At 48.8% G+C, this 26,727-nt stretch overlaps 1 protein-coding gene across 1 annotated transcript in view; it reads left to right on the top strand.

The window, feature by feature from the left end:
• The window catches only part of LOC144592277 (EF-hand calcium-binding domain-containing protein 6), an 88,277-nt gene that overhangs the window by 16,577 nt on the left and 44,973 nt on the right, over positions 1 to 26,727 (top strand). Inside the window, exons 3-8 of the mRNA XM_078396806.1 lie at positions 5,160 to 5,260; positions 6,427 to 6,504; positions 16,353 to 16,495; positions 18,525 to 18,679; positions 20,641 to 20,837; positions 25,752 to 25,859. Of these exons, the coding sequence (XP_078252932.1) occupies positions 5,160 to 5,260; positions 6,427 to 6,504; positions 16,353 to 16,495; positions 18,525 to 18,679; positions 20,641 to 20,837; positions 25,752 to 25,859 (782 nt within the window). The remainder of the gene's footprint in view (positions 1 to 5,159; positions 5,261 to 6,426; positions 6,505 to 16,352; positions 16,496 to 18,524; positions 18,680 to 20,640; positions 20,838 to 25,751; positions 25,860 to 26,727) is intronic.

Below are 26,727 nucleotides of genomic sequence, written 5' to 3'. Positions count from 1 at the left end.
ACATTCAGGGCTACGGTCCAAATATGGGAAAATGGGATTAAAATTAGACTGTGTTTGGTAACGGGCGGCGCGGACACGATGGGCCGAAGGGCCTCTTTCTGTGCTGTAGGACTCTATGACTCTATGACTCTATGACTCTATTCCTTACACTTTGTTACGTTGTAAAACTGTTTCGACATTCTTTGAATTTAGGGTTAGGGTAACTTTGTGTGTTGGATGAAAGATAATGGTGGCGAGATAAGGAAAGACATAGGCCTTGGGGTGATGAATGGGTGTGATGGATGGACTAGCGGGGAAATAAGGGTGGCAAAGTATGAAGGGATGTGAGCTTTGAGATAAGGATAAATTACTGAATGGGATTTAATGGTGGCGGGACAGACGGGTGACTGCAAAGAAATGAATGATTGAAGAAAGGAGTGTGGGTATGAGGTAATGTAAAGAAGATTACATTACCTCATGTATGTTGGCATTCAGAGCGAGGGGAGCAGGGAGGTTCTGCTGCAGTTGTACAGGGCATTGGTGAGACCACACCTGGAGTATTGCGTACAGTTTTGGTCTCCTAATCTGAGGAAAGACATTCTTGCCATAGAGGGAGTACAGAGAAGGTTCACCAGATTGATTCCTGGGATGGCAGGACTTTCATATGAAGAAAGACTGGATAGACTCGGCTTGTACTCGCTGGAATTTAGAAGATTGAGGGGGGATCTTATAGAAACTTACAAAATTCTTAAGGGGTTGGACAGGCTAGATGCAGGCAGATTGTTCCCGATGTTGGGGAAGTCCAGAACAAGGGGTCACAGTTTAAGGATAAGGGGGGAAGTCTTTTAGGACCGAGATGAGAACTTTTTTTTCACACAGAGAGTGATGAATCTGTGGAATTCTCTGCCACGGAAAGTATTTGAGGCCAGTTCATTGTCTATATTTAAGAGGGAGTTAGATGTGGCCCTTGTGGCTAAAGGGATCAGGGGGTATGGAGAGAAGGCAAGTACGGGATACTGAGTTGGATGATCAGCCATGATCATATTGAATGGCAGTGCAGGCTCGAAGGGCCGAATGGCCTACTCCTGCACCTATTTTCTATGTTCCTATGTTTCTATGTCAGGTGGTTGGCTTCCTGATTATTCCAGCCGTTGTTTGCAAATAAAGGCTTTTAACTTCTCGAAGAATTATCCGTGTCGCCTGACTTAATTTCCCGGTCTGGGAACCACAACAGGCTATGGTACAATGGTACCATGTCAATGGTACAATGAAATGTATTTGACAAGACAACAGGTCACCTCAGCAGTAATATTCCAAGGATAAATAAGATAAAAAAAGACATTAGTAAGGTAAAAAGACAATATTAAAATAATCAACATATATGATGTGAAATGTGTTTATGAGTTCAGAAGCCTGATGGCCTGATGGTAGAAACTGTTCTTAAGTCTGGTGGTACGGGCAGCCATACTCCTGTATCGTCTGCCTGACGGTAACAAGGAGAACAGCCTGCGTGCTGGGTGGCTGTGGTCCACTATGACTCAATGATTCGATGACTCGAAAACCTGCTCTAAAGTTCCTGCCATATAAGTTCCTCCTTGAAGCTAAATAATGGTTTATCCAATTTTAAACATGTCGTTTAAAAAACAGTTTTTTGAAATGTTAACAATTTATTTGAAAAAGGGACAATGTACATTAATTGACATTCAGACAAATGTAAATGTACTCGAGTTAGCTGAGAGTCTAGTTTTCATCGACAGTCCCTTAGCCTGATGTTGTTAGACATCTGAGAAAAGAAATACAATACAATATGTACAATAGTTAAAAACATAGTACATTACCATAGAAACAGAAACATAGAAAATCGGTGCAGGAGTAGGCCATTCGGCACTTCGAGCCTGCACCGCCATTCAATATGATCATGGCTGATCATCCAACTCAGTATCCCGTACCTGCCTTCTCTCCATACCCCCTGATCCCTTTAGCCACAAGGGCCACATCTAACTCCCTCTTAAATATAGACAATGAACTGGCCTCAACTACCTTCTGTGGCAGAGAATTCCACAGATTAACCACTCTCTGTGTGAAAAAAACCCCATACAACTCATCAGGCTATGGACTCCATCTAAACTCCTTGACTGCACCATGTACTTTGTGTTTTATTTTTGTTTTTTGCACGGTGTTGTTTTTCTTCTAATTTGTTGCTTATTATGGTATCTACTAAATACTACACATATGGCCGTGCGGTGGCGCAGCAGTAGAGCTGCTGCCTTACAGCGCCAGAGACCCGGGTTCCATCCTGACTACGGGTGCTGTCTGTATGGAGTTTGCACGTTCTCCCCGTGACTGCGTGGGTTTTCTCCGGGTGCTCCGGTTTCCTCCCACACTCCACAAAATGTGCAGGTTTTGCAGATTGACACAAAATGTTGGAGTAACTCAGCGGGTCAGGCAACATCTCTAGAGATCCTTTTCTCCAGAGATGCTGCCTGACCCGCTGAGTTACTCCAGCATTTTGTGTCTATCTTCAGTGTAAACCAGCATCTGCAGTTCCTTTTTTTAGATTTATTTTTAGATTTAGAGATACAGCGCGGAAACAGGCCCTTCGGCCCATCGAGTCCGCGCCGCCCAGCGATCCCCGCACATTAACACTATCCTACACACACTGGGGACAATTTTTACATTTTACCCAGTCAATTAACCTACATACCTGCACGTCTTTGGAGTGTGGGAGGAAACCGAAGATCTTGGAGAAAACCCACGCAGGTCTCGGGGAGAACGTACAAACTCCGTACAGACGGCGCCCGTAGTCGGGATCGAACCTGAGTCTCCGGCGCTGCATTCGCTGTAAGGCAGCAACTCTACCGCTGCGCCACCGTGCACCATTCACACGGCTATGTAGGTTAATGTCTATTGTCTATTGTCTAATTGGCTTCGGTAAAAATGGCAAATTGTCCCTAGTGTGTAGGATAGTGCTAGTCGATGGGGTGAAGGCTGGTCGGCGTGGATTCAATGGGCCGAAGGGCCTGTTTCTGCACTGCATCTCTAAAGTCTAAAGTACTAAGTTTACATATCTGTTGTGCTGCTGCAAATAAGAATTTCATTGTTCCATTTTGGGACATTTGACGATAAAACACACTTGACATGGAAGTTATTTGACTTAGTTTGATGACAATATATTTTCTATGTTTCATATATGCTGTGTGTGTGTGTGTGTGTGTGTGTGTGTGTGTGTGTGTCGGAGAGTGTCAGTGTGAACGGGCGATCGCTGGCCACCATTAGTGGGGCGGGAGCACGTGGCCGCTGGCTGGGTGAGGTCACGTGGGGCGCGGGGCGGTGACGTCACCCTTTGTGTGTGTGTGTGGGGGGGGGGGGGGGGGTGTAGTTGCAAATAAAGTCTGAAAGAGTTACTATAGCAACACCCGGGCTATATGCTGGATGAGACCCCGACAGAGGTTTTATTGCAGTATCAACAATCTTTGTTGCAGTATCGACATCTTTTGCAAACAGACCAACCCCGGAGTGCCAATGACGGTTCACACCTTGGTTCCAAGGAGATTGTGAGATGTTTACTGTGAGCTAATATGTGTTCTGCATTGGGAGAATGCTATTTACTAACTGGCGTGGAGGGCCACCCAGACCAGCAAACACGTAACCAACAGAGTGCATGAGAAATAGAAACACAAACCGTGGTGGCGGCACGGTGGCGCGGCGGTAGAGTTGCTGCCTCACAGCGCCTGAGAGGCACAGGTTCCATCCTGACTACGGGCGCGGTCTGAACGGAGTCCGTACGTTCTCCCTGTGACCTGCGTGGGTTTTCCCTGGGCGCTCCAGTTCCCTCCCACACTCTAAAGACGTACAGGTTCGTTTTCAGTCAGAGAGTTGTGAATCTGTGGAATTCTTTGCCTCGGAAGGCAGTGGAGGCCAATTCTCTGGATATAACCATATAACCATATAACAATTACAGCACAGAAACAGGCCCATTCGGCCCTACCAGTCCACGCCGACCACTCTCCCTGACCTAGTCTCATCTACCTGCACTCAGACCATAACCCTCCAATCCCCTCCCATCCATATACCTATCCAATTTACTCTTAAATAATAAAATCGAGCCAGCCTCCACCACTTCCACCGGAAGCTCATTCCACACAGCCACCACCCTCTGAGTAAAGAAGTTATCCCTCATGTTATCCCTAAACTTTTGTCCCTTAATTCTGAAGTTATGTCCCATTGTTGGAATCTTCCCCACTCTCAAAGGGAAAAGCCTACCCACGTCAACTCTGTCCGTCCCTCTTAAAATTTAAAAAACCTCTATCAAGTCCCCCCTCAACCTTCTACGCTCCAAAGAATAAAGACCCAACCTGTTCAACCTCTCTCTGTAGCTTAAGTGCTGAAACCCAGGCAACATTCTAGTAAATCTCCTCTGTACCCTCTCCATTTTGTCGACATCCTTCCTATAATTTGGCGACCAGAACTGCACACCATACTCCAGATTCGGCCTCACCAATGCCCTGTACAATTTCAACATTACATCCCAACTTCTATATTCGATGCTCTGATTTATAAAGGCAAGCATACCAAACGCCTTCTTCACCACCCTATCCACATGAGATTCCACCTTCAGGGAACAATGCACAGTTATTCCCAGATCCCTCTGTTCCACTGCATTCCTCAATTCCCTACCATTTACCCTGTAAGTCCTATTTTGATTTGTCCTACCAAAATGCAGCACCTCACACTTATCAGCATTAAACTCCATCTGCCATCTTTCAGCCCACCCTTCCAAAAGGCCCAAGTCTCTCTGTAGATTTTGAAAATCTACTTCATTATTAACTACACCACCTATCTTAGTATCATCTGCATACTGGATGCTTTCAAGAGAGAGCTAGATGGAGCTCTTTAAAGATAGCAGAGTCAGGGAGTATGGGGAGAAGGCAGGAACGGGGTACTGATTGAGAATGATCAGCCATGATCACATTGAATGGCGGTGCTGGCTCGGAGGGCCGAATGGCCTACTCCTGCACCTATTGTCTATTGCCTATTGTCTATTGTCTATTGTCTATGCCAACAGTAGCGAGTCTAAACTTAAGTGGCTCCTACCATATTGGTTCCCCTCTCACCCTGTGTAATAATGTACAACAAGACATGTTCATGGGTCTTCCCTCAAACTTTGATCTATCTTTCAGTTGGAACATCTTTTGCGTGAAAAAGTCATATCCAGTGGCTACTTCGCAGTCAAACAGCTCTTTAAATCCAATGATCCCGAAGGAAGGGAGCAGCTCAACAGGTAAGCAATCAATTACATGGAACCTAGAACAGTACGGAAGATAGACACGTCGTGCTGGAGTAACTCAGCGTCTCAGGCAGCACCTCTGAAGAAAAAGGATGGGTGACGTTTCGGGTCGAGATCCTTCTTCAGACTGGCCAGAAACGTCAACCATCTCCGCCCACTCCCTACTCCAACAGTTTGAAGATGGGTCCCGACTAGAAACACTTGCCTGTCCATTTCCCCCCCACAGATGCTGCCTGAACCGCTGAGTCCCTCCAGCACTTTTGCTCAGGATTCCAGCATCTGCAGTCCACCTGTGCCTCTGAAAACTTAAAGATATCGATGACGATGTTCCTTTATTGTCAAAGGAAGACACAAAATGCTGGAGTAATTCAGCGGGTCAGGCAGCATCTCGGGAGAGACCAAGACGCTGCCTGACCCGCTGAGTTACTCCAGCATTTTTTTGTCTGCCTTCGACTTAAACCAGCATCTGCGGGTTTATTTTCCTATTACTTTATTGTCACGTACCTGGCTAGGTGCGGTGGAATTCTTTGTTCTTGAACACGAAAGAGTTGCTAAAAAGGCACCGACGAAGTTACAAAAAGTACATCCCTTCTTCGACCTCCTGCCCCCACCTACCCCCACCCCCTCACCAGGTCTCCCTTAACTCTCGGAGCCACCCCCCCCCCCCCCCCCCACACCAGGTCCCTCTTTGATCTCACCGCCCCCCCTCCCCCATGACGGGTCCCCCCTTAATTTTCGGAGCCCCCCCCCCCCCCCCCCACAACGGGTCCATTAGAACTGAGATGAGGAAAAACGTTTTCAGTCAGAGAGTTGTGAATTCTCTGCCTCAGACGGCAGTGGGGGCCAATTCTCTGAATGCATTCAAGAGAGAGCTAGATAGAGCTCTTAAGGATAGCGGAGTCAGGGGGTATGGGGAGAAGGCAGGAACGGGGTACTGATTGAGAATGATCAGCCATGATCACATTGAATGGCGGTGCTGGCTCGAAGGGCCGAAGGGCCTCCTCCTGCATCTATTGTCTATTGTCTATTGTCCCTCTTCGTTCTCGGCAACACGGCCCTTCCACCTCATCCCGAGACTCTGAGACTCCAAGACTCTGACCTATGACCTAGGCCCGACTCCGACCGAGAGATCGATTAACACTTGTTATCCGTTTCCCAAGGGAGGTTCTCCTGATGGTGCTGTCAAAGTTCCTCGGGCGGTTCATCACTCCAAAACAATTCCACCAACTCCTTCTGAGGTGAGTAAAGTGACGAGGGATTTCTCTCAGCTGAAAGATACACAGAGAGTGGTGAATCTGTGGAATTCTCTGCCACAGAAGGTAGTTGAGGCCAGTTCATTGGCTATATTTAAGAGGGAGTTAGATGTGGCCCTTGTGGCTAAAGGGATCAGGGGGGTATGGAGAGAAGGCAGGTACGGGATACTGAGTTGGATGATCAGCCATGATCATATTGAATGGCGGTGCAGGCTCGAAGGGCCGAATGGCCTACTCCTGCACCTATTTTCTATGTTTCTATGTTTCTATAATAAGACCGATTAGGGCCCATCTTCGGTATAAGGCATTGTCGGCAGTTCCTCCCTTCACATTTTCGTCTGCCCCACTGTGAAATCTCCTCATGGTATGGCCGACTTTGAAGAGGTTCTCCTCCTCTCTCCGACGGGGAGTTCTGCAAACTATCTCTCGCTGCTCCCCCTCTGTGATTAGTGTTGCCGACTGTCTGACATTAGTCCGGGACATCCCGTATTTTGGGTGTATGGAACGGGCTGCCAGAGGAGGTACAGTGGTTGAACGGCCGGGACCATCACAACACCTAAGAAACAGTTAGACAGATACATGGATACATTTTTTAGATTTAGAGATACAGCGCGGAAACAGGCCCTTCGGCCCACCGAGTCCGCGCCGCCCTGCGATCCCCGTACATTAACACTATCCTACACACACCAGGGACAATTTTTTTTTTTTTAAACATTTACCCAGTCAGTTAACCTACATACCTGTACGTCTTTGGAGTGTGGGAGGAAACCGAAGATCTCGGAGAAAACCCACGCAGGTCACGGGGAGAACGTACAAACTCCGTACAGACAGCGCCCATAGTCAGGATCGAACCTGAGTCTCCGGCGCTGCCGGCACTGTAAGGCAGCAACTCTAACGCTGCGCCACCGTGCTGTCCCTTGGACAGGTTTGGAGGGATATGGAGCAAACGCAGGCTGGTGGGACTAGCGCAGATGGGGGGCATGTTGGTCGGTGTGGGCGAGTCGGGCCGAAGGGCCTGTTTCCACGCTGTATCACTCTGTGACGCTGAAGGTGTGGGCGTTCATGTCTGTTTTCGACCTGTGCTCCCTGCAGGCTCAAGCTGAATGAAAAGGCGATCGTCAAGAGCGATGAGTTTTACGCAGCGGCTAGGGAGCCCATCCCCGCGGGAGGCAGCTCGTGGATGGATCCACTCAGTCGAGCCAGTGACAAGGCCACAGTGACCGCTTCACACGTGCACTCCCAGCTGAAGGAGAAAGTCAAGCAAAGGTAGGCTTAGCATTCATCCCCTCGGGGGAGTGCAGTTCAGTTCATTGTCACGTGTACCGAGGTACAATGAAAAAGCTGCATGCTGACCAGTCAGCGGAAAGACAATATGTGATTACAATCGGGACGTCCACAGTGTACAGTATCTCACTACCAAATAAGGGACAAGGTGACGTCACCGCCCCACGCCCCACGTGACCTCACCCGGCCTTCGGCCACCTGCTCCCGCTCCACCAACGGCGGCCGCCCGGTCCGGCAGGCGGGTTGCTATGCAACCTCCGTCAGGCGGCACCCGGGCCTCCGGACCTACACTGTCCGACCTACACTGTCCGACCTACACTGTCCGGGCCCACACTGTCCGGGCTTACACTGTCCGGGCCTACAGCGTCCGGGCTTACACTGTCCGGGCCTACACTGTCCGGGCCTACAGCGTCCGGGCCTACAGCGTCCGGGCCTACACTGTCCGGGCCTGCACTGTCCGGGCCTACACTGTCCGGGCCTAACCCTGTCCGGGCCTACACTGTCCGGGCCTACACTGTCCGGGCCTACACTGTCCGGGCCTACACTGTCCGGGCCTACACTGTCCGGGCCTACACTGTCCGGACCTACACTGTCCGGACCTACACTGTCCGGACTTACACTGTCCGGACCTACACTGTCCGGACCTACACTGTCCGGACCTACACTGTCCGGACCTACACTGTCCGGGCCTACACTGTCCGGGCCTACAGCGTCCGGGCCTACAGCGTCCGGGCCTACACTGTCCGGGCCTACACTGTCCGGACCTACACTGTCCGGACTTACACTGTCCGGACCTACACTGTCCGGACCTACACTGTCCGGACCTACACTGTCCGGACCTACACTGTCCGGACCTACACTGTCCGGGCCTACAGCGTCCTGGCCTACTGCGCCCCTTCGGGCCTAATACAGGACAAGGGCAATCCCGTACTGGACAAACCAATTTAGCCCAAAATACGGGATGTCCCGGCTAATATGGTACAGTTGGCAACCCTAGTGTACAAATACATGATAAGGGAATAACGTTTAGTGCAAGGCAAAGCCGGTAAAGTCCGGTCAAGGATAGTCCGAGGGTCACCAATGAGGTAGATAGTAGTTCAGCACTGCTCTCTGGTTGTGGTGGGATGGTTCAGTTGCCTGACAACAAATGGGAAGAAACTATCCACAGTGCATGTTATATTCACATAGCCTGGTGTGGGCCTGGAACGAGCTGCCAGGGGTGGAAGCAGATATGACAGTGGTGTTTGAGAAGCTTTTAGATAGATACACAGACGTGCAGGGGATGGAGGGATATGGATCACGTGCAGGCAGAGGGGATTAGTTTATCTTGGCCTCATGTTTGGCACAGACATTGATGGCCATCGGGTCGGTTTAGTTTAGTTGCACACCTCAATTAAAATTGGATGTGGACACAAAATGCTGGAGTAACTCAGTGGGTCAGGCAGCATCTCGGGAGAGAAGGAATGGGTGACGTTTCGGGTCGAGACCGTTCTTCAGACTGATGTCAGGGGAGGGGGCTGGACATTTCCTGGGTTAGACCTGATAGAAGTATATACAATTATGAGAGGCATAGATTGGGATAGACAGTCAGAACCTTATTCCCAGGGTGAAAATGTCAAAGCATAGAAAATAAAACAGAAAATAGGTGCAGGAGGAGGCCATTTGGCCCTTCGAGCCAGCACCGCCATTCATTGTGATCATGGCTGATCATCCACAATCAGTAACCCGTGCCTGCCTTCTCCCCATATCCCTTGATTCCGCTAGCTCCCAGAGCTCTATCTAACTCTCTTTTAAATTCATCCAGTGAATTGGCCTCCACTGCCCTCTGTGGCGGAGAATTCCACAAATTCACAACTCTCTGGGTGAAAAAGCTTTTTCTCACCTCAGTTTTAAGTGGCCTTCCCTTTATTCTTAGACTGTGTGGCCCCTGGTTCTGGACTCCCCCAACATTGGGAACATTTTTCCTGCATCCAGCATGTCCAGTCCTTTTATAATTTCGTACGTTTCTATAAGATCCCCTCTCATCCTTCTAAATTCCAGTGAATACAAGCCTTTCCTGATATGACCGTCCCGAAGCCGATAATACATAGATAGAATAGACAATAGGTGCAGGAGTAGGCCATTCGGCCCTTTGAGCCAGCACCACCATTCAATGTGATCATGGCTGATCATTCTCAATCAGTACCCCGTTCCTGCCTTCTCCCCATACCCCCTGACTCCACTATCCTTAAGAGCTCTATCTAGCTCTCTCTTGAATGCATTCAGAGAATTGGCCTCCACTGCCTTCTGAGGCAGAGAATTCCACAAATTCACAACTCTCTGACTGAAAAAGTTTTTCCTCATCTCCGTTCTAAATGGCCTACCCCTTATTCTTAAACTGTGGCCCCTTGTTCTGGACTCCCCCAACATTGGGAACATGTTTCCTGCCTCTAACGTGTCCAACCTCTTAATAATCTTATACGTTTCGATAAGATCCCCTCTCATCCTTCTAAATTCCAGTGTATACAAACCTAGTCGCTCCAGTCTTTCAACATATGACAGTCCCGCCATTCCGGGAATTAACCTAGTAAGCCTACGCTGCACGCCCTCAATAGCAAGAATGATACTATGATACATGGATAGAACAGGTTTGGAGGGATATGGGCCAAACTCAGGCAAGTGGGAGTAGTTTAGATGGGACATGTTGGCCGGTGTGGGCAAGTTGAGCTGAAAGGCCTGTTTCTACGCTGTTAGATTCTATGTCTCTATGACTAGAGAGCATAGCTTTAAGATGCGAGGGGCCAAGTTTAAAATAAATATCCAGGGCAGGTTTTTTATATAAAAATGGCAGAACGTGCTGTAAGGGGTTTCTGCGCCGAGCTTTCGCCCGACCTAAGGTCCCCGTGCCTTGCTCTGATCCCTTGACCAGGCCGCGCACACTGGTTCCCCGTGAGTGGTTCGACCCACTCACCCCTTACGGTTCTAGACACTGGACTTAGATGCAGGAGCGTTGATAGTGCAGAAAAATGCAACCAGACCAGATTTGAAGACCAGGGTTTAAATGGAAAAGGCTTTTATTGAGCGCTTGGGACTATTGTCCATGAATACTTATACAGTTCTATAAGACATATTTATAAGACACATACCGAATTACATGAATACTTTTGACTATGAATCATAAAACGCACAGTTCTACAAGACATATACATGAATACCTTTTTCTCTGAATTCTAAAACGCACAGTTCTACAAGACATATACACGACTGTAAGATGGGGAACGTACGACACATCGCAAAATTGACCAACACTTATTCCTTTACACACCCACGTTTATTCAAACCACCCTCCCCTCTACACTAAACTATGTCCAGGATATGCAGGATCGGGGTACATGCTCACCATGGGGCTATTACTGGGGTTACTGGCTGTTCGTGCTGCTTCTCCGCTGCTTTCCGTGAGGGTCGTGCTTGTCCCCTGAGTTTCTTCCTTCCGTTTCTTGCGTTCCTTGCAGGTTTTCTTGCAGTATTTCTTCTCGAGTTGCGTGCCGGTTCCTCTCTCTTGCACTTCGCTTCTTCTTGCCTGTCTTTTCTTCCTCCTGCATCCGTTTGACTTGAGTTTAAAACCCAAAAGTCGTGGCCAGTTATACTATTCTGACTCGTCCTATCTCCCGCCAGATCTTGGGATCTCTTTGTTTAAAAGATATGTATGAGTTTTCTCTCTGATCTGCGCTTATGTCCGGGGGTACCGGGGATGGCCAGACGGTGTTAATTGATATTTCGTTGCGAGGTGATGGGTTTAACTGGTTTCCCATCACCTACCAGGTAGTTTTCTATGGGCTATTGTGCCCCCTTAATGAGATTAACTGTGTAGGTCGGCTTGGGGCATTGTGAGTATGCTGATTTCAGCGCCCCAGTGTCTGGACTTCGACCTGGTTTCGCAGGTTTCTGCATGGCCAATACCCATCCATTGTTCTGGCCGTGGCTTTGCAGAAACCTAGAGACTGGGCTGTAAGGTTTTTGCTCTTGTGGCTGGTCACGAGGTCCTGCGGCCATTTTAGGACCCACAGATTGTGACATCCCTTGGTATAACTGACTGCAGCCTTTCTCCGCTATCAGCCCCAGTCTCTCGTTTAAAATGTCCAAACTGCAGCTCTTTGGTTTGGTGTTGCTTGCAGAATGAGGGAAAACTTCTCAAATCTTACAGTGCTGCCAGGGGTGGTGATGGAGGCAGGTATAATGGTTGGTGTTTAAGAGGCTTTTAGATAGATAGAGATTAGTTTAATCTGACATCATGTTCAGCACGGACATTGTGGGCTGCACTGTTCTATATTCTACACTCTCCCACTGAATGTGAATGCTCCGGTTTCCTCACACATTCCCAAGCACGGTAGCACAGCAGTAGAGTTGTTGCCTCACAGCGCCAGAGACCCGGGTTTGATCCTGACCATGGGTGCTGTCTGTACGGAGTTTGTACGTTCTCCCCGTGACCTGCATGGGTTTTCTCCGAGATCTTCGGTTTCCTCCCGCACTCCAAAAGACGTTCAGGTTTGTAGGTTAGTTGGCTTGGTTTATGTGCAAATTGTTCCGAGTGTGTGTAGAATCGTGTTAATGTGCGGGGATCGCTGGTCGGCGTGGGCTCGGTGGGCCGAAGGGCCTGTTTCCACGCTGTATCTCTAAACTAAACTAAAAGTTGGTTGATTAATTGATGGGGCTGTGACTTGCTCCCAGTGTGTAGGTGGGTGTTAGAATCTGCTGGTGTTGATGGGGGTGTGGGGACTGATGAGCAGAGAAATTGTTTCTGATGACCGAGAGTCTGTGACTCCATTTACACTCTCCCGCCCAATATTAGGATTTTAGAGCTGCCTGAATTATTGCCGCAGAAGAATTCCGAAGGACCGATCAGGATCATCGCTCCTGAGTTCAGGATCGTGTTGAAGCAACTGGGATTTCACCTGGAAGACGAGGAGTTTGAAAAGTTGTGGAGAAGGTAGGGACAGCAACTTCAGATGATTTCCCCGCCATCGTGCGGCACGGTGGCGTAGCGGTAGAGTTGCTGCCTTACAGCGAATGTAGGGCCGGAGATTCAGGTTCGATCCCGACTACGGGTGCTGAACTGTACGGAGTTTGTACGTTCTGCCCCTGACCTGCGTGGGTTTTCTCTGAGATCTTCGATTTCCTCCCACATTCCAAAGACGTACAGGTTTGAAGGTTAATTGGCTGGGCAAATGTAAAAATTGTTCCTAGTGGGTGTAGGATAGTGTTAGTGTGCGGTGTCAAGTTAGGAAAAGGGGACGTACAACGAGATCTGGGTGTCCTAGTGCATCAGTCACTGAAAGGAAGCATGCAGGTACAGCAGGCAGTGAAGAAAGCCAATGGAATGTTGGCCTTCATAACAAGAGGAGTTGAGTATAGGAGCAAAGAGGTCCTTCTGCAGTTGTACAGGGCCCTAGTGAGACCGCACCTGGAGTACTGTGTGCAGTTTTTGTCTCCAAATTTGAGGAAGGATATTCTTGCTATTGAGGGCGTGCAGCGTAGGTTTACTAGGTTTATTCCCGGAATGGCGGGACTGTCATATGTTGAAAGACTGGAGCGACTAGGCTTGTATACACTGGAATTTAGAAGGATGAGAGGGGATCTTATCGAAACGTATAAGATTATTCAGGGGTTAGACATGTTACAGGCGGGAAACATGTTCCCAATGTTGGGGGAGTCCAGAACAAGGGGCCACAGTTTAAGAATAAGGGGTAGGTCATTTAGAACAGAGATGAGGAAAAACGTTTTCAGTCAGAGAGTTGTGATTCTGTGGAATTCTCTGCCTCAGAAGGCAGTGGAGGCCAATTCTTTGAATGCATTCAAGAGAGAGCTAGATAGAGCTCTTATGGATAGTGGAGTCAGGGGGTATGGGGAGAAGGCAGGAACGGGGTACTGATTGAGAATGATCAGCCATGATCACATTGAATGGCGGTGCTGGCTCGAAGGGCCGAATGGCCTCCTCCTGCACCTATTGTCTATTGACTATTGTCTATTGTCTATTGACCATTGATTGTACCTCAGCCAGCACTTCCAAAAACCTTTACATTGCCTTCCCTTGTGAAGGCTGCCCCCTGCTGTCGTGCATTGGTAAATATCACCTCTTACTGTGACTTGTTACTCAAACTTGTGTTAGGAGGAACTGCAGATGCTGGTTTAAATCGAAGATAGACACAAAATGCTGGAGTAATTCAGCGGGACAGGCAGCATCTCTGGAGAGAAACATAGACATAGAAACATAGACAATAGGTTCAGGAGGAGGCCATTCGGCCCTTCGAGCCAGTACAGCCATTCATTTTGATCATGGCTGATCATTCACAATCAGTAACCCGTGCCTGCCTTCTCCCCATATCCCTTGATTCCACTAGCCCCCTAGAGCTCTATCTAACTCTCTCTTAAATCCATCCAGTGATTTGGCCTCCACTGCCCTCTGTGGCAGAGAATTCCACAAATTCACAACTCTCTGGGTGTAAAAGTTCCCTTTCACCTCAGTTTTAAATGGCCTCCCCTTTATTATCATATCATATCATATCATATATATACAGCCGGAAACAGGCCTTTTCGGCCCTCCAAGTCCGTGCCGCCCAGCGATCCCCGTACATTAACACTATCCCACACCCACTAGGGACAATTTTTACATTTACCCAGCCAATTAACCTACATACCTGTACGTCTTTGGAGTGTGGGAGGAAACCGAAGATCTCGGAGAAAACCCACGGGGAGAACGTACAAACTCCTTACAGTGCAGCACCCGTAGTCAGGATCGAACCTGAGTCTCCGGCGCTGCATTCGCTGTAAAGCAGCAACTCTACCGCTGCGCTACCGTGCCGCCCATTCTTGGACTGTGGCCACTAGTTCTGGAGTCCCCCAACATTGGGAACATTTTTCCTGCATCGAGCTTGTCCAGTCCTTTTATAATTTTATATGTCTCTATAAGATCCCCTCTCATCCTTCTAAACTCCAGTGAATACAAGCCTAATCTTTTCAATCTTTCCTCATATGACAGTTCCGCCATCCCAGGGATCAATCTCGTGAACCTACGCTGCACTGCCTCAATTACAAGGATGTCCTTCCTCAAATTAGGAGACCAAAACCGTACACAATATTCCAGATGTGTCTTACCAGGGTCCTATACAACTGCAGAAGAACCTCTTTGCTCCTATACTGAATTCCTCTCGTTATGAAGGCCAACATGCCATTAGCTTTCTTCACTGCCTGATGTACCTGCACGCCAACTTTCAGTGACTGGTGTACAAGGACACCCAGGTCTCGTTGCACTTCCCCCTTACCTAACCTGACACCATTGAGATAATAATCTGCCTCCTTGTTCTTGCCGCCAAAGTGGATAACCTCACATTTATCTATATTTTACTGCATCTGCCACGCATTTGCCCACTCATTCAATCTGTCCAGGTCACCCTGCAACCCCCTAACATCCTCTTCACAGTTCACACTGCCACCCAGCTTTGTGTCATCCACAAACTTGCTAGTGTTGCTTCTAATTCCTTCATCCAAATCATTAATATATATGATAAACAGTTGCGGCCCCAACACCGAGCCTTGCGGCACTCCACTTGCCTATGCCTGCCATTCTGAAAAGGACCCCTTTACTCCTACTCTTTGCTTCCTGTCTGCCAACCAATTCTCTATCCATGTCAACACCCTACCCCCAATAGCCTGTGCTCTAATTTTGCTCACCAATCGCCTGTGTGTGACCTTATCAAAGGCTTTCTCAAAGTCTAGATACACTACATCCACTGGCTCCCCTTCATCCATTTTACTTGTCACATCCTCAAAATATTCCAGAAGATTAGTCAAGCATGATTTCCCTTTCATAAATCCATGCTGACTTGGACTTATCCTTTTACTGCTATCCAAATGCACCGTGGTTGCGAAAGTGGCAAAACATGGAATTAGCGTGATGGTGGATCAAGTGTGGACTAGATGGGCCGAAGGGACTGTTTCCATGCAGTACCTTTCAATCAAAGAATTCCCTCAAATACTATTTAGTTTAGTTTAGAGATACAGCGCAGAAACAGGCCATTTCGGCCCACCGGTCCGCGCCGACCAGCGATCCCCGCACACTAACACTATCCTACACCCACTAGGGACAATTTTTTAGATTTAGAGATACAGCACGGAAACAGGCCCTTCGGCCCACCGGGTCCGCGCCGCCCAGCGATCCCCGCACACTAACACTATCCTACACACACTAGGGACAATTTTTACATTTATACCAAGCCAATTAACCTACATACCTGTACGTCTTTGGAGTGTGGGAGGAAACCGAAGATCTCGGCGAAATCCCACGCAGGTCACGGGGAGAACGTACAAACTCCGTACAGACGGCGCCCGTAGTCGGGATCGAACCCGGGTCTCCAGCGCTGCATTCGCTGTAAGGCAGCAACTCTACCGCTGCGCCACCGTGCCGCCCGTAAATGACTTCTGTGCCTATAATTGCTTATCTGACTCATGCCAGCCGTACCAGATGCGTAATTTGGGCAAAGGTGGTTCTCTCACCCCTTCACTTTGTCTGACAGATACGACACGGATGGGCTTGGTGTTATTAAAGAAGATGTTCTCATGAGGAAACTTGGAGCTGACTACAGGAGCAGGATGAGGCACAACAATGAGGGCTCTGCTCAAAGATCCTACGATCAAATAAGTTTCGAAGACTCGAGAAGTAAGAGTTTGGTTCATCCACCGTGTAGAATCAAGATTTCAAGATCAATTTATTGTCACGTGCACCAATTAAGGTGCAGTGAAATTTGAGTGACTATAGAGCCATACTAAGTAAAAAGCAACAAGACACACAGCCGCATAAAATAAAATTTAACATAAACATCCACCACATAATCCACATTCCTCACTGTGATGGAACGTAATAAAGTTGTATCACCTTCCTCTTTGTTCACCTGCGGTCGGGGCTGTTGAGGGGGGGGAGAGGGGAGGGGGGGAGGGAGGGGAGGGGGGAGAGGGGAGGGGGAGGGAGGGGAGGGGGGAGAGGGGAGGGGGGGAGGGGAGGGGGGAGGGGGGAGGGAGGGGAGGAGGGGACAAGAGGATGTTGCAACAATGCAGGGGAGGTTTAGGCCCAACGGGTCCACTTGCTCTAGTAGAAGGATAAAATCATGAGTATAATAGACAATAGACAATAGGTGCAGGAGGAGGCCATTCGGCCCTTCGAGCCAGCACCGCCATTCAATGTGATCATGGCTGATCATTCTCAATCAGTGCCCCGTTCCTGCCTTCTCCCCATACCCCCTGACTCCGCTATCCTTAAGAGCTCTACCTAGCTCTCTCTTGAATGCATTCAGAGAATTGGCCTCCACTGCCTTCTGAGGCAGAGAATTCCACAGATTCACAACTCTCTGACTGAAAAAGCTTTTCCTCATCTCCGTTCTAAATGACCTACCCCTTATTCTTAAACTGTGGCCCCTGGTTCTGGACTCCCCCAACATTGGGAACATGTTTCCTGCCTCTAATGTGTTCAACATATGACAGTCCCGCCATTCCGGGAATTAACCTAGTTCAGGTATGGTATAGGTCAGGGAAATGCACAGAGTCTTTTGCCCAGAGTAGCAGAATTGAGAACCAGTGGGCATAAGTTTAAGGTGAAAGGGAAACGATTTAATAGGAATCTGAGGGGTAACTTTTTCACACAAAGGTTGGTGGGTGTATGGAACGAGCTGCAAGAGGAGGTAGTTGAGGCAGGGACAATCCCAACATTTAAGAAACAGTTAGACAGGTACATGGATAGGACAGGTTTGGAGGGATATTGGCCAAATACGGACAGGTGGGACTAGTATAGCTCGGACATGTTGGCCGGTGTGGGCAAGTTGGGCCGAAGGGCCTGTTTCCACGCTGTATCACTCTATGATACAGCACAGAAACAGTCTCGTCGAGTGCATGCTGACCATTCAGCACCCACAATTGTACTAATCCTATCCTAACCCATTTGTTCCCCTTCCAATTCCGCCATCTTCCCTACTGCTGTATCTCTAAACTAAACTAAACCTACTCTGGAAAAGTGCTTCTACCCGATCTATTCCTCTCATGATTTTGTACACCTCTATAAGATCTCCCCTCATCCTCCTGTGCTCCAAGGAATAGAGTCCCAGCCTGCCCAACCTCTCCCAAAAGATCAGGCCCTCGAGTCTTTGCAACATCCTTCTTGATTACTACGGGTGGCAGAGGTTCATTCTTGATCAGTACGGGTGTCAGGGGTAATGGGGAGAAGGCAGGAGAATGGGGTTAGGAGGGATAGATAGTTCAGACATGATTCAATGGCGGAGTAGACTTGATGGACCGAATGGCCTAATTCTGCTCCAACAACTTATGAATATCCTCATAAATCTTCTCTGCACCCTTTCCAGCTTGTTATGGTTCTTATTAGTCATGGCTGTGGACAAAAGATAGACACAAAAAGCTGGGAGTAACTCAGCAGGACAGGCAGCATCTCTGGAGAGAAGGAATGGGCGACGTTTTGGGCTGAGACCCTGAAGAAGGGTCTGAAGAAGGGTTCCGACCCGAAACCTCGCCCATTCCTTCTCTCCAGAGATGCTGCCTGACCTGCTGAGTTACTCCAGCTTTTCGTGTCTACCTTCGGTTTCAAACCGGCATCGGCAGTCTCTTCTTTGACACATGGTTGGTGGACACAATGCAGATGGAGAAAGTCCACATAAGACTTTCGTTAATTCTCAACTGTTCATCAGTCTTCTCCCCAGCACTGACAAGAACCCTGAGCAAAGCGGAACTGGAGAGAAAAGCTTCACTCGATATCGAAAAGTGGCTGAAGGACAAATTCAGGGAAGGCTACAACCTCATGAAAGAAGCGTTTGAAAAGTATGACCCTGAAAGAACGTGCAAGGTGATCAACATTTAACAGTCACTCCTTTGCCTGTCGTAGCACTGCAGTATCGAAACGTATAAGATTATTAAGGGGTTGGACACGTTAGAGGCAGGAAACGTTCCCAATGTTGGGGGAGTCCAGAACAAGGGGCCACAGTTTAAGAATAAGGGGTAGGCCATTTAGAACGGAGATGAGGAAAAACCTTTTCAGTCAGAGAGTTGTGAATCTGTGGAATTTTCTGCCTCAGAAGCCAGTGGAGGCCAGTTCTCCGAATGGAGTCAAGAGAAAGCTAGATAGAGCTCTTAAGGACAGCGGAGTCAGGGGGTATGGGGAGAAGGCAGGAACGGGGTACTGATTGAGAATGATCAGCCATGATCACATTGAATGGCGGTGCTGGCTCAAAGGGCCGAATGGCCTCCTCCTGCACCTATTGTCTATTGTCTATAAAGCAGGGGCGGCAACAGATGGCCAAGGAAGGGTGGAGCCCACAATGGCCCATTGTTGACTGGGGAAGAGGTGGTAATGAATGAATCCAAGAATGCGAACAGTGAGACTAGTGGGACAAGTAGGGTGGAGGAGGGTGGGGAGAGAGAGGGAGTGTAAGGGCTATTTCAAATTAGAGAAATCAACGTTCATACCGCTGGGCTGTAAGCTGCCCATGAGAAATACGAGATGCTGTTCTTCCAATTTGCGTGTGGCCTCACTCTGACAGTGGAGGAGGCCCAGGAACAGAAAGGCCAGTGTGGGAATGAGCAGGGGAGTTAAAATGTTAGGATATTGGGAGATTGCGTAGGCCCAGGGGGACTGAGCGAAGGTGTTCAGCGAAACGATTGCCCAGTCTGCGCTTGGTTTCGCCGATATTTAGGAGCCCACATCGATAACGACGGATGTAGTTTAGTTTAGAGATACAACGCGGAAACAGGCCCTTCGGCCCACCGAGTCCGCGCCGACCAGCGATCCCCGCGCACTAACACTATCCTACACACACTAGGGGCAAGTTTTACATTTAGCAAGCCAATCAACTTACAAACCTGCACGTCTTTGGAGTGTGGAAGGAGGCCAAAGATCTCGGAGAAAAACCCACACAGATCACGGGGAGAACGTACAAACTCCGTACAGACAGCACCCGTAGTCGGGATCGAACCCGACTACGGTCTCCGGCGCTGCATCCGCTGTAGGGCAGCAACTCTACCGCTGCGCCACCGTGCCGCCCGAAAAAAGTAGATGAGTTTGGTGGAGGAGGTGCAAGAGAAACTCTTTATATCGAATTGGATGGTTGGCAATTTGATTTGCCATTTCTGTCGGGCAATGGCTCTGCTGTAAATTGACAATAGACAATAGACAATTGGTGCAGGAGGAGGCCATTCGGCCCTTCGAGCCAGCACCACCATTCAATGTGATCATGGCTGATCATTCTCAATCAGTACCCCGTTCCAGACTTCTCCCCATACCCCCTGACTCCGCTATCCTTAAGAGCTCTATCTAGCTCTCTCTTGAATGCATTCAGAGAATTGGCCTCCACTGCCTTCTGAGGCAGAGAATTCCACAGATTCACAACTCTCTGACTGAAAAGGTTTTTCCTCATCTCAGTTCTAAATGGCCTACCCCTTATTCTTAAACCGTGGCCCCTTGTTCTGGACTCCCCCAACATTGGGAACATGTTGCCTGCCTCTAACGTGTCCAACCCCTTAATAATCTTATACGTTTCGATATGATCTCCTCTCATCCTTCTAAATTCCAGTGTATACAAACAAGCCTAGTCGCTCCAGTCTTTCAACGTATGACAGTCCCGCCATTCCGGGAATTAACCTAGTAAACCTATGCTGCACGCCCTCAATAGCAAGAATATCCTTCCTCAAATTTGGAGACCAAAACTGCATACAGTACTCCAGGTGCGGTCTCACTAGGGCCCTATACAACTGCAGAAGGACCTCTTTGCTCCTATACTCAATGTCTTGTGTTTATTTGTGAATCACTAGGTGTTGCACAGAGACTTTCTATCCGTGTTGGGAACCTTCGGACTGCACCTGAGAACTGAACACTTAAACCTTTTTCTTCTCCGCTGCAACCTTGAAAACACGAGAGCCGGGATCAAGTACATCGACTTTCTCAAAAACTTCCAAGACCGGAGCGAAAAGGGATTGCCACATAAAATTCTCAACAACCCCAAGCACAAGTTAGTGGTTTCAAGTTTCTGTCACTGCAGTTGTTATTCTCTGTCACTCCTGTGTTACGTTAAAGGGCGTGTCCCACTTAGGCGATGTTAAGGCGACTGCTGGCGACTAGGCTGTCGTGAACGTTTGCCGGGGTGTCGCGAGCGGGCACGATCGTGAGGAGTCTTCAATGAATCGTAGCGGATCTCGGCGCATCGCGGAAAACATTTCCCAAACAGAAATTTCTCGTCGACAGCTGGCTTGTTGCCAGGTATCGTAGCTTATTGCGGGCGCTGTCTGTCGCACGCTGTCCCCAGGTTTGCCAGATTGTCGCAGATGCATTTAGAAGCACGTAATATTAAATTAAGACAAGGCATTTGAAGATACCAGAAGATAGTTTCGTTTAACCAATTTATTTACCATCAGGACATTTGACGGGTGGATTGGAGGCGACAGTTTGACGGTCAGGTGAGCGTGGGAATTTCGCGATGTTTCCGAAGACGGTGCGATCTCTTAGCCAGGTGGTAGTTTCACAAAAAAAGTAACTTGTATCGGCCTGACTCGGCATTGTCGTGGTCATTGTGTCATTGTCGTGGTCATTGTCGTGGTCATTGTCGTGGTCATTGTCATGGTCATTGTCGTGGTCATTGTCGTGGTCATTGTCGTGGTCATTGTCGCGGTCATTGTCGTGGTCGTTGTCGTGGTCATTGTCGAGGTCATTGTCGTGGTCATTGTGATAATTGTCGTGGTCATTGTGGTCATTGTCGTGGTCATTGTCGTGGTCATTGTCGTGATCATTGTCGAGGTCATTGTCGTGGTCATTGTGGTCATTGTCGTGGTCATTGCGGTCATTGTCATGGTCATTATGGTCATTGTCATGGTCATTGTCGTGGTCATTGTCGTGGTCATTGTCGTGGTCATTGTCATGGTCATTGTCGTGGTCATTGTCGTGGTCATTGTCGTGGTCATTGTCGAGGTCATTGTTGTGGTCATTGTGGTCATTGTTGTGGTCATTGTGGTCATTGTCATGGTCATTGTCGTGGTCATTGTCGTGGTCATTGTCGTGGTCATTGTCGTGGTCATTGTGGTCATTGTGGTCATTGTCGTAATCATTGTCGTTGGGTAAAAGATCATTTCGGTGATCTGCTACGACTTTGACAGTCGCCGGCAGTCGCCTTACAAAATGGCGTAACTGGGACAGGCCTTTAACACGCCCACCTGGTGCAGTGACGCAGCGGTAGGGCTGCTGCCTCACAGCACCAGAGACTACGGATGCTATCTGTACGGAGTTTGCACGCTCTCCCCGTGACCTGCGAGGGTATTCTCCGGTTTCCTCCCACACTCCAAAGACGTAGAGGTTTGTAGGTTAGACAAAAAAAAAACTGCGGATGCTGGTTTAAATCGAAGGTGGACACAAAATGCTGGAGTAACTCAGCGGGTCAGGCAGCATCTCTGGAGAGAAAGAATGGGTGACGTTTCAGGTCAAGAACCTTCTTGTAGGTTAATTGGCTTGGTGTAAATGTAAAACAATTGTCCCTAGTGTTTAGTTTAGTGTTCTAGTTTAGAGATACAGCGCGGAAACAGGCCCTACCGGGTCCGCGCCGACCAGCGATTCCCGCACACTATCCTACACCCACTGCGGACAATTTTCACATTTACCAAGCCAATTAAACTACAAACCTGTACGTCTTTGGAGTGCGGGAGGAAACCGAAAATCTCGGTGAAAACCCATGGAGGTCACGGGAAGAACGTGCAAACTCCCGTACAGACGGCACCCGTAGTCAGGATCGAACCCGGGTCTCTGGCGCTGTATTCGCTGCAAGGCAGCAACTCTACCGCTGCGCCACCGTGCCGTCCCTAATGTGTGTAGGTTAGTGTTAATGTGCGGGGGTCGTTGGTCGGTACGGGCTTGGTGGGCCGAAGGGCATTGTTTGTATCATGTGAAATGTCGAAATGCTTGTAAACCCGGTGGTAAACTGGGCGGCACAGTGGCGCAGTGGTAAGGTTGCTGCCTTACAGCGCTGACAACGCTAGAGACCCAGGTACGATCCCGACTAGGTGTGCTGTCTGTGCGGAGTTTGTACGTTCTTCCCATGACCTGCGTGGGTTTTCTCAGAGATCTTCGGTTTCCTCCCGCGCTCCAAAGACGTACAAGTTTGTAGGTTAACTGGCTTGGTTATAAATGTAAAATATCTCTGAATGCATTCAAGAGAGAGCTAGATGGAGCTCTTAAGGATAGTGGAGTCAGGGGGTATGGGGAGAAGGCAGGAACGGGGTACTGATTGAGAATGATCAGCCATGATCACATTGAATGGCGGTGCTGGCTCGAAGGGCCGAATGGCCTCCTCCTGCACCTATTGTCTATAGTGTATGTCAGATCGTGTAAGTGTGCGGGGATCGCAGGTCGGTGCGGATTTGGTGGGCTGAAGGGTCTGTGTCTGCGCTAAACTAAACTAAACTAAACTCAGTCTTAGGAAGGATGGGTCCTGCTACTTTATAGACTATGAGCTCCATGTTGTGCTTAAGATCTTGCCCTTCCTCAGATCGCCAAAAGCTAGAGTGACACATTCGAGGCAGGGGTGAATTACATCACTTGTCTTTGGTAACGGTTTAGGCTTTAGACAATAGACTATAGGTGCAGGAGGAGGCCATTCGGCCCTTCGAGCCAGCACCACCATTCAATGTGATCATGGCTGATCATTCTCAATCAGTACCCCGTTCCTGCCTTCTCCCCATACCCCCTGACTCCGCTATCCTTCAGAGCTCTATCTGGCTCTCTCTTTAGGTTTAGGATTAGGGTTATTATTGCCACATGTGCCGAGGTACGTTGGAAAACTTTATTTCTCCGGCAAATGACACCGGAGGTTAATGAGACTGAAACGTTAAAGCAGCGTTTCTCAACCTTTTTACCCTTGCGGAAGCCTGGAAATAATTTTCATGTCTCAGGGAACCCCTACATCAGAATTATTATTATATATCTTTATTAACATGATAAATAACACTTAAACAAATAAAACTGAACCCTCCGTGCAAGCCTCTCCTGCTGGCCCGGCAACTCCCCCCCGACTGACGATCAGTGGACCCCGGGGCCATGGGCGGGCGAGGAGGCGGGGGTGGGAAAGGGGAGAGGGAGCCACTCACCTCGGCCCTGGGCGGCCATCGCGTCGGCCATCGCGAGCCGTGGACCCTTTGGGTGGAAACCTCTCCTGCAGCGGCAGCTCGACGGCGACGGCCATCTTGTTTGACCTTCTGCCGCCGCGCTGCACCATGGGAGGAAGGTCAGGCGCGGGGCATGCCGGGATGGGCGCCGGTCCTCCCAGCGGGTGGGGGGGGGGGGGGGGAGGAGCACCTTTATTAAAGTTTCAGCTCGATGGCTCGGAACCCCTAGCGACCTCTCGCGAAACCCCGGTTAAGAAACTCTGGGTTAAAGTATGAGGAGAGTTTGATGGCTCTGGGCCTGTACACACTGGAGTTTAGAAGGGTGAGGGGGGATCAAGTTGGGCCAAAGGGCCTGTTTCCACGCTGCATGACTCTATGACGTCACCCAAATTTGAGGAAGGATATTCTTGCTATTGAGGGCGTGCAGCGTAGGTTTACTAGATTAATTCCCGGAATGGCGGGACTGTCATATGTTGAAAGACTGGAGCGACTAGGCTTGTCTACACTGGAATTTAGAAGGATGAGATGAGATCTTATCGAAACGTATAAGATTATTAAGGGGTTGGACACGTTAGAGGCAGGAAACATGTTCCCAATGTTGGGGGAGTCCAGAACAAGGGGCCACAGTTTAAGAATAAGGGGTAGGCCATTTAGAACTGAGATGAGGAAAAACTTTTTCAGTCAGAGAGTTGTGAATCTGTGGAATTCTCTGCCTCAGAAGGCAGTGGAGGCCAATTCTCTGAATGCATTCAAGAGAGAGCTGGATAGAGCTCTTAAGGATAGCGGAGTCAGGGGGTATGGGGAGAAGGCAGGAATGGGGTACTGATTGAGAATGATCAGCCATGATCACATTGAATGGCGGCGCTGGCTCGAAGGGCCGAATGGCCTCCTCCTGCACCTATTGTCTATTGTCTAAACAGGTAACAGTCATAGGATGGAAATGAAATTCTGCAGACTGGTACGTTTGACTGATGGAGTCCCCATTGAATCAAACCCTTTATTGAGGTCAAAAATGGCCATCTTTAGTTCAGTTTAGTTTAGACATACAGAGTGGAAACGGGACCTTCGCCCAATGACCGGCGATCCCTGCGCAGTAATACTACACACACTAGGGTCAATTTACAATTTTACCAAGTCAATTAACCTACAAACCTGTACGTCTGTGGAGCGTGGGTTGAAACCGAAGATCTGGGGAAACACCCACGCAGTCACGGGGAGAACGTGCAAACTCCGTACAGACAGTGCCCGTAGTCGGGATCAAACCCGGAACTCTCGCGCTGTAAGGCTGCAACTCTACCACTGCGCCACCGTGCCACCCCAGTAATCATACATACGGTGATTAAACCCACTCCTTGGATTGGATTCAGATTGGTTCACTTGGGTGTCTAGACATACAGAATCTACATTGCTAACAACTGTGCCACAGCCAAGTTCAATATTTTAATGATACTAGAAACATAGAAACATACAAAATAGGTGCAGGAGTAGGCCATTCGGCCCTTTGAGCCTGTACGCACCGCCATTCAATATGATCATGGCTGATCATCCAACTCAGTATCCTGTACCTGCCTTCTCTCCATACCCCCTGATCCCTTTAGCCACAAGGGCCACATCTAACTCCCCCTTAAATATAGCCAATGAACTGGCCTCAACTACCCTCTGTGGCAGAGAATTCCACAGTTTCACCACTCTCTGTGTGAAAAAAACGTTCTCATCTCGGTCCTTAATTTGGTAAATTAATGATCTGATTTTATTTCAAAACATCTCTTTGTTTCTAGGTTTAACAACGATGGAAGTGACAGTTTCTGTTCCACAATGACTGCAATCGAAGCTAAGCTGACAAGATTATTCCAATCAGACTTCCTTGCACTTTTAGCCACCTTTCAGTAAGTGATTAATTCCTCCACACTCCTTTGAAAAACAGCTTATTCCATTGAACCAGGAGAGGAATAGATACGGTAGACATTCAGAGTCTTTTTATCCAGAGTAGGGGAATCAAGAACCAAGGGACATAGGCTTAAGGCAAGAGGGGAGTGTTTTAGTGGGAACCTGAGGGACATTTTTCGCACAGAGGGTGAAGGGTGGATGGAACGAGCTGCCAGAGGAGGTAGTTTAGGCTGGTGCAATCTCAATGGGCGGCACGATAGCGCAGCGGTAGAGTTGCTGCTTTACAGCGAATGCAGCGCCGGAGACTCAGGTTCGATCCTGACTACGGGTGCTGCACTGTAAGGAGTTTGTACGTTCTCCCCGTGACCTGCGTGGGTTTTCTCCGAGATCTTCGGTTTCCTCCCACACTCCAAAGACATACAGGTATGTAGGTTAATTGGCTGGGTAAATGTAAAAATTGTCCCTAAAATTGTAACTAGTGGGTGTAGGATAGTGTTAATGTACGGGGATCACTGGGCGGCACGGACTTGGAGGGCCGAAAAGGCCTGTTTCCGGCTGTATATATATGATATGATATGATAATGTTGAAAAGACATTTGGAAAGGTACATGGATAGCATATGTCTAGATGATCAGTCTGAAGAAGGGTCTCGACCCGAAACGTCACCCATTCCTTCTCTCCAGAGATGCTGCCTGACCCGCTGAGTTACTCCAGCATTTTGTGTCTAACATGGATAGCATCGGGCAAGAAAGATATGGGCCAAATGCAGGCAGGTGGGATTAGTGTAGATGGGGTACGTTGGTCAGCATGGGCACGTTGGGTAGAAGGGCCTGTTTCCAGGCTGTATCGCTCTATCTCCAGCGCTTT

Source organism: Rhinoraja longicauda, chromosome 3 (assembly GCF_053455715.1).
Source record: "Rhinoraja longicauda isolate Sanriku21f chromosome 3, sRhiLon1.1, whole genome shotgun sequence".
Lineage (NCBI taxonomy): Eukaryota > Metazoa > Chordata > Chondrichthyes > Rajiformes > Arhynchobatidae > Rhinoraja > Rhinoraja longicauda.
The sequence above is the reverse complement of the archived record's forward strand: the minus strand, read 5'-3'. Positions and strand labels throughout refer to the sequence as shown.